This window comes from Fopius arisanus, unplaced genomic scaffold, assembly GCF_000806365.1.
Source record: "Fopius arisanus strain USDA-PBARC FA_bdor unplaced genomic scaffold, ASM80636v1 scaffold00059, whole genome shotgun sequence".
Lineage (NCBI taxonomy): Eukaryota > Metazoa > Arthropoda > Insecta > Hymenoptera > Braconidae > Fopius > Fopius arisanus.
This window is the reverse complement of record NW_011887798.1, coordinates 140,671-148,513: the sequence shown is the minus strand read 5'-3', so window position 1 is coordinate 148,513 and position 7,843 is coordinate 140,671. Positions and strand designations below refer to the sequence as shown.

The 7,843-nt window shown below is 37.1% G+C and overlaps 2 protein-coding genes across 2 annotated transcripts; one reads left to right on the top strand and one right to left on the bottom strand.

The window, feature by feature from the left end:
* Window positions 1-358: 358 nt before the first annotated feature.
* Window positions 359-2,158, top strand: Rab1 (RAS oncogene family member Rab1; the record flags this gene model as incomplete). Its single annotated transcript, XM_011308427.1, has 3 exons — window positions 359-763; window positions 900-1,136; window positions 1,373-2,158. Coding segments are annotated over 2 exons (606 nt in total), but the record flags the coding sequence as incomplete, so codon positions are not given.
* Window positions 2,159-2,636: 478 nt separating this feature from the next.
* On the bottom strand, window positions 2,637-7,619 carry LOC105268577 (uncharacterized). The gene is made up of 5 exons (XM_011308246.1): window positions 7,254-7,619; window positions 6,008-6,795; window positions 5,732-5,862; window positions 5,261-5,646; window positions 2,637-3,511 (listed from the first exon to the last, which is right to left on the bottom strand). The coding sequence occupies exons 1-5, from the start codon at window positions 7,602-7,604 to the stop codon at window positions 3,230-3,232; spliced, it is 1,938 nt and encodes a 645-aa protein (XP_011306548.1). The 5' UTR covers window positions 7,605-7,619; the 3' UTR covers window positions 2,637-3,229.
* Between the last annotated feature and the right edge of the window lie 224 nt (window positions 7,620-7,843).

The window sequence follows — 7,843 nt, the reverse complement described above, 5'->3', positions numbered from 1 at the left end:
AAAGTCACAGGGACATTCAATTGTGGCGGAGACAATGAGAAGGAATTTATTTTGTTGAGGAAATTCATTTTGTCTTCAGTTTATGGAATTCTTCTGTATTTTATGAAAATATTTGAAAATTTCCGAAAGACAAGGGAAAATAAATAAATTAAAATAATTAATCAATTAATTTTTAGGAAGTTAGATCAAATTCCAAAGTTTATAAATAATTCACGGGGATAAAAGATCTTTTAAATAACAAATGAATCATGAATCATGAATCATGAACAGTGGTATGATAAAATGAATAAATAATTCGAGGAAATAGAAAGAGTTTTAAAAACGTAGGATTATTAATTAAGAGAGCATCTTCTGTTGAATTTTCAGCGATTATCTGTTCAAACTCCTCTTGATCGGGGACTCTGGTGTGGGTAAATCCTGTTTACTCCTGCGTTTTGCCGATGACACGTACACGGAGAGCTACATATCTACAATCGGTGTGGATTTTAAAATAAGGACCATCGATCTAGACGGAAAAACGATAAAACTACAGATCTGGGATACAGCTGGACAGGAGAGATTCAGAACAATAACGAGTTCTTACTACAGAGGTGCACACGGTATAATTGTTGTGTACGATTGTACGGATCAGGACTCTTTCAACAACGTCAAGCAGTGGCTAGAGGAAATTGATCGTTACGCATGTGACAACGTCAACAAGCTGCTGGTCGGCAACAAATGCGATCTTACTGCTAAAAAAGTTGTTGATTATGAAGCTGCGAAGGTAAAAGCAATAAAAAAAAAATTATAAAAATTTTCATAATGAAATAATGAGAGAAATTATGCGAAGTGATTGCGATAATTATTGGATTATCTGATGTGGTATTTCAGTAATGGGTAATTGGGCTTTTGTTTATTAGGAATATGCTAATCAGTTGGAAATTCCATTTCTGGAGACTTCGGCTAAGAATGCCATGAATGTGGAGCAGGCGTTCATGACAATGGCAGCTGAGATAAAGGGAAGGGTTGGATCATCCTCTGATACTGCTGTCGATCCTGCTAATAAAGTGAAGATTAATCAAGGTCGTGATGTTGATGCACCTAAATCTGGATGCTGCTGAAACTTCCAACTCTTTTACTCCCAATTCAATAACCAAGTGAGTTGCACTCATGAATATTTCGGGTTATCTCCGGAAATATGGGAGATAACGGGATTTTGGTTTTTACCTTTTTTGTAGCTCGCGATTAGCTCTCGGGAAAAGATTCTTACGGAAATTATGGTATCTCCCGTAGATTTGGAGATTTTCGGTTAAAACTCATGAATCAGAATGATACTCGTAAATTGTTCATGTGTTTCAATGAAAATTTGATGATTTCTCGTTTTATTTTTCAGAATACCATCACAATACGTCATTACCCTGTGCACGGTTGAGCGGATCGACCATTGGAGCCACCACGACGTTAATCGATGTATTTGGTTGACAACTACGAAGAAACATAAATCGAAAATGGCAAAAGAAAGAAAAAATGATGAAAATTTTTGTTTTTCCCTCCACAGGGGGAGTAATTCATTTTTACAAACATCCTCCCTCCCCCCAAGGACCATCAATCACCCGGGTTGTACAAAATGCCGAAAAAAAATCGTGAGAGAATCACTGAAAAATTGAAGAGTACCATTGAGAATAATTGAGATAAAATAAAATCAATCGATAATTAATTAAATTATTAGTCATGAAAATGCGGATGAACTATGATCTTCGTTTAGCTACCCTTACCTTAATAGCCCTTCTGAGTAATCGTGTTGGTAATGATAAAGTTAAAAGGGCGCGAGTGATTCGAATTTTCGTAAGATAAGATAACAGTCTGTAATTGAATGAAGATGAAACGAAGTAAAACTGACAAAAGGTACATTTTATCCGGCGAAGATTGATAAATTTAATAAATTCTCAAGATTCCTTCATTCCGGCTGTAATTAAATGTTGAAACAACATAATTATAGCAATTAATTGTTCCTGAATTTAAAAAAATCATCATTCAATTACAGAAATCATCCCGAATGAACTAAATAATTGATAATTAATTGAAATCGTGTATGATTGTGATGGGAGATGAGGAAAAATTAACTATCGAAGTGAAATAACTGCAAGCACCATTATTTTTAGCCTAATTGTAATTGTATAGATAATTATTCAAACGTGTGGGCAATATCTGTATTCCCCTTTCCCAATCGTTGCTTATCATTTTTCCTTTATTCGTTGGTTCAAACGCTGGGACCGCAGCATATTCAATTATCAGTGTCCAATAAATGGTTTTTTTATTGAACAAACAAACAATTTTCTTAATTAAATCTATTAATTATTATTAGTTACGATAATGTGGGCATGAAGCAAGAACCAATGGCCTGTTTTGCTTTTTTAATAAAGAGAAAATGAATGAGAAAATTTTGAAAATATATTTACAAGTCTTATTTTATTGTAAGAGGCGATTCTCACCCGTAGTTTTAACTCAATATTTTATATTTAACATTGAGAGAAGTTTTTCTTTTTTGTTTATCAACTTTTTTTTTGAATAAATTTGTTTCTTTGATAAAGTAATGGTCAAGTCTTTTATACAATTTTTTATTAAAAATTTACAGGGATTGAATTAAAGGAAAACAATTAATGGAGATAATTTTTAATTCAATATAAAAAATTGGTAATTGCACCGAATGCGGTGTCTCGCATTGGGACAAAAACGTATACAATTTTATATGAAATGAAAATATTTGTTACACATATGCATTATGTATTCAATTATCGGTAATTAATTACCATTTGATTAAACAAGAGAACAAGTTTCTCATTTCTTCCAGAGCCCTCGAAACTCGAATATTCATCTCTCCCTTAACTCTTAAATAAATCTACACTTAGAATTCATTACTCAATTTATCGATCACTTAAAACCTTAAAAATAAAAACAATAATTCGGTAGGTAATCGAAAAATGCATCGACAACTAAAAAACAAGAATAGAAAATATACAATGGCTTTTTGTTGATAAATCGACAGAACAGGACGAGATTTTTAGATAAAATCGTATGGTGCACTGCGTTTATTCATTTTTTAAAATTGATATCAGGCTCCAGCCCCTGGAGATGATCTAGAAGTGATAATGAGGGCTAAATGACTCGTCGGAGTTCTATTTGTTTATCGAAATTTCGTGAGACAGTGGATTAAGGCCACGATTATATTAATTTCTACCTTAATCACCCTCTAGACTTCACTGAGAACTCTGAGGAGCTCTGAACCTGGGGATAGGGGTGTCCCATCGCCTATGTAGGTGTAATCATTCATCTCCATTAATTGGGGATTAATTGTGGGGATCATGTGCGATGATATGCTCTCCTCCAGGAGTTTCTTTGGACTTGGTGACTCTGGGTTCATCGTGTAAGCTGTCAAATAATTCGTAGAGATATTTACGTGGTGTTCCTCGGTGTTTATCATCAGGGGTTGACGTTTTTTCAGCTGTACACGGGATGAATCCACGTACATCTCCTGTTTACAACGAAAAAACAAATTGAAGATAAGACTAATTTCTCTCAAAACCCATTTCACTGAGTCCCCCGTGAATATCTCGTAAATGAAGAAAAATACAGAAATTTTCGTTGATCCCTTTTTTGTAGAGCGATACTCGCCCTAGAAAAAAGGTTCTGATAAAAATTTCGATATCTCCCTTTGTTCACGAGATATTCACCGATAACTGGTTATCAGCCACATGTAATTGTGATAACTCGATAATTTTCTGTATAAATTACAAAAGATTATGAAAAATAATTAAAATTCCATAATTAAAATAATTAAAATTCCATACGTGAAAACTATCTACTGCGTTTCTACATCTAGGACTGGGAATAGATAATGAAAAGGGGAATGACAGAGAACTTTAAACAAGTGGGCGTTCAGAGATTCTCATGTCAATAATTCCACGTGAATTATCCAATTCCATCGCCTCACCTTCAATTATTTATTCGAGGATTATTGCATAATACCAATGGCTATCCATAAAAAAAAACACCGACGTGGCACCCAATGGTGACGTAATAAATCGTCTAATGGAGGGAATAGTCGAAATAAATTGAGACAAATGGCAGACAAAAATACATTAATCACAAAACAAAAACAGAATAAAGAATTCTCTCGTTTTGATTGGCAATAAAAAAAATCTAATTGAATGGTCGACATAATTGACGGATAAATCAAACAGTAATTGGATAATGCGGGGTAAAATGGAATGAAAGAGGGGAAAGCATTGAAACGCAGCGTCAGGGTTTTCCAGTATAGTATCCACATGTATTTCAATAATATTTTCTTTTTCAATCAACAATTTTCATATATACTTTCTTCACCTCAAAATATCTTCACAATACCTTCATCTAGAGATTATTTCGTGCCTGACCTTATCTCATCCAAGTGAATGACAATACAATGAAATTTATTTAAATTCTAGTGTAATGAAGTCTTTTCAGTGTTGTCTGAGCAGAAATATTCAGCTCCTCCACGATTAATCGATAATTCAATATCCTCGAGGCATTTAACACCAGAATCTAGGTCTTGTGCTGTCACTATCCATTCTACGAATAATATTGGACAACTCCCTAAATTCTCTGACCGGAAATCGTCATGTATTGATAAACTACGATAAGTGCATTTTTTTCGAAATCAATTTCTGGGCAATATCTCGAGATCGGATAAAAATATCGATATTTTCGTGACTACCTTTTTTGTAGCTCTCACCTTGACCTAGAAAAAATGTCGGTACAAAAAAATCGATGGGCTCCATCAATTCCGAGATATCGCCCAAAAACTGGTGTCAAAAAAATTCACTCATCATAATTTTTCCCTTCGGTAGTGAAACGAAACGAGAATAAAAAAAATTCCACCTCCTCTCTCACTCTCAACATTTTTATGGAGGGAAAAACCATATAAAAATATATCTCCATAAAATAAAAAAAGATTCAACTGTCACTGAATGTGTCACCCCTAAAATACAATACGCAATTTATCACTGTAGAATACAAAATATTCCCAAAATCGATTATTTTCGTAGTATTCGATAGATCTGTCGATTTTTCGAGATAAATTGATATCTCTAAACGCTGTATAGAGTTTCTTTGAGACTAATCACCCGAAAATTCTCAAAAAATCCTCAAAACTTTCACTTGGCAGTCGAATTATCATTCACTTGGACGTGATGCTCTTATTGTTGATTTTCGGTTTAACAAGACAAACGTAACCCGCACTCACATCGCATCCAGAAACAAGTAGATTCATGAGAACGCTGTTAGACTGCCTGACATTTTTTCCATTAAACCCACCACCTCCATCGTCCTCCTTGAATTCCTCTCTTCTCCCTTCAAAAACAGTGGAGCTCTGTCCCTCAGAAGTCTCCCCCATCAGCTGATCCATCAGATTGGCTCTCTTCATGTCCTCAATATCCTGAAGTCTCGTACTGACCTGTGGATTTATTCCTGTCACCGTTGTATCACCACCAGTGACAACTGGTGACAAATCTGTTGGAATTTTACTGGCAGTGATTGTTGCACGTTCTTTAGTCTCTTGTGTCGATCTTATGCGTTTTGTCTGCGTACCGGTGTGCAGAGAGTTCGTCCCATGATGACGTTTAGATCCTCCTGAGATCGTCAACATCATTTGCAATTTTTTTCCTTCATTCCAATCATCAAAATTATATTTACGATTATATTTACAACTCCTTACCTCTTCTACACGTTTGTCCCAACGCCTGAACTGGATCCACAACATTTCTCTCTAAATCATCACCTGAACTCTTCAGCAATTTAGCTAGACTGGAGTCTGCGTAGCGCCTGGACATCTCGTCCTCAGTGTCCCTGATTCCCAAAAGAAAAATAAAATAAAACATTAATTTCTGTGAATAATTTCACGGACAGATTCATCTCAATTATTTTAATTATTATTTTATAGACTAATTTAAATGAGAATGATCATCATCATCATCACCATTGCCATCATTACCATTTGATTTTTTTATCAGAGCCCTCCGTAGGTCCCCACATGACCATATCATCACTGATGAGCATCTGGAGTGCCTCGTCCTGATCAGACATGGGTATGTAGGGAGCCCTGAGTGCTAATTCCTCATCAGCAATGACATCATTGATACTCAGCATCAACATATCATCCTCTGATATAGCTGAGCCGAGAGGTGTACTGTCATCTCCAGGACTGCGCAGCGAGGAGTCAAGACTCTGCGGTGAAGGGCTACCACTCAGTACAGGTGTCAGAAGACCTGATTCTGATTTTTGGCTGCAACCAGGACTCGTTGTGTCTTTGTAGAAGAAGGGATCTGTCTCGGCGATGGAGGCGTTCAGAGGATCCACCAGGGTATCGGTCTTGTCGGTGTCGTCAGAGAGGTCTGGACCACTGGGAAGATCCGGGGGAAGCGATGGACTCAGCAGGGGACAGTACACCTCGTTTCCCAGGATAAAATCGTCCAGCATGTCTGATAGGAATGGTGTGTCTTCCAAGGGAACACAGACGTCACCTGGGGTTGGTGCCAAGTGCGTCAGATCCTCTGGCTCGTCTTTCAACATCGTCAATCCTGGTTGATCCTCACTGAAGATCAGAAAACCCGTGTTCATCTCCTCGGTGCGAGGAGCGAAGATACTGGCTGTCGCTGTCTGCGGTGGTGGCCTGCAGGTACCTGTTAACAGGTGATTGTCCTGCGATTGCTGACTCCTGGGGATTTGGGAACGGGTGAGACCTCGGTGGCGTGAGGGGTCGTAATCCACAACTGGTTTCTCCTGGAAAAAAAAAAATCGAAGAGCTGGAGATCAATAGAGGTGGCCATAGGCGAGGGAAGAAAATGATGACATTACAAATATTTCAGCCACTTTTTTATTGTGTCACTATGACAGTGACAAATAGGGTGAATAAAATATTATTTGACAGCTCTCTCTATCTCTCAACGTAATGAGTTGATTTAACAATATTATATCGAAATCCAGGATAGATAGCAAAATTTTTGTTAAATCCTTTTTTGTAGTTCTAATTCCGCTTTACAAAAAAGGTTTTAACAAAAAATTATGTATCTCTCTCCGTTGTAGGGTAATGAAGGAATTATTGAATTCACGAAAAAAAAATCCTTTGGATTTCTGATCTGAGAAGTGACGGGTGTTTGGGATATTTTGATGTTTTCGGAGGTGAGAAAAGGGAAGAAGTAGATTTTACGACATTTCCTGCTGATTCCAATCCACTTTACCTGGAATAGCCAAGGGGATCGTTTCCCTTTGCGTTCTTCGGTGATATTGTTGATCCTGGGGAGTGGTTTATCCTCTTCTGGCTCGAGATCCTTGAAAAGAGATGCTGTAACTGTCTGGGGTCTTGTGCGTTTGACAGGAATGATGGGCTCAACCTCGACTGGAATTTTTTCGGATTCGATTGGCGCGAGGACTGGGAGGATAACGTCCTCCTGGGATTTTGAGGATTTCTCTAGCTCCTCGACAGCGCTGCGCGCTTCCAACTGACGTACGCTGTACACCTCATCCTTGCACTCGATTCCACTGGAAATAATAAATAAAATTTTTCCGTTTCCATGGATTATCATCTTCATTTTTTCAACCGCATTTTTCCTTTTCTCCTTTTTTTATTTAGAAAGTAGAATTAAAGGAATCCTCAGTGAATTCGATGACTGACGTGAGCGCATCTCACCCCGGGTCAGTTATCCTCGATTATCTCGTAAATGAAGAGAGATAGGATAATTTTCATGAAGATCTTTTTTGGAGAGCGATGTGTGGAGTGCAGAAAAGGTTCAGAGAATAATTTCGATATCTCTCCTCGTTTAGAAGATAC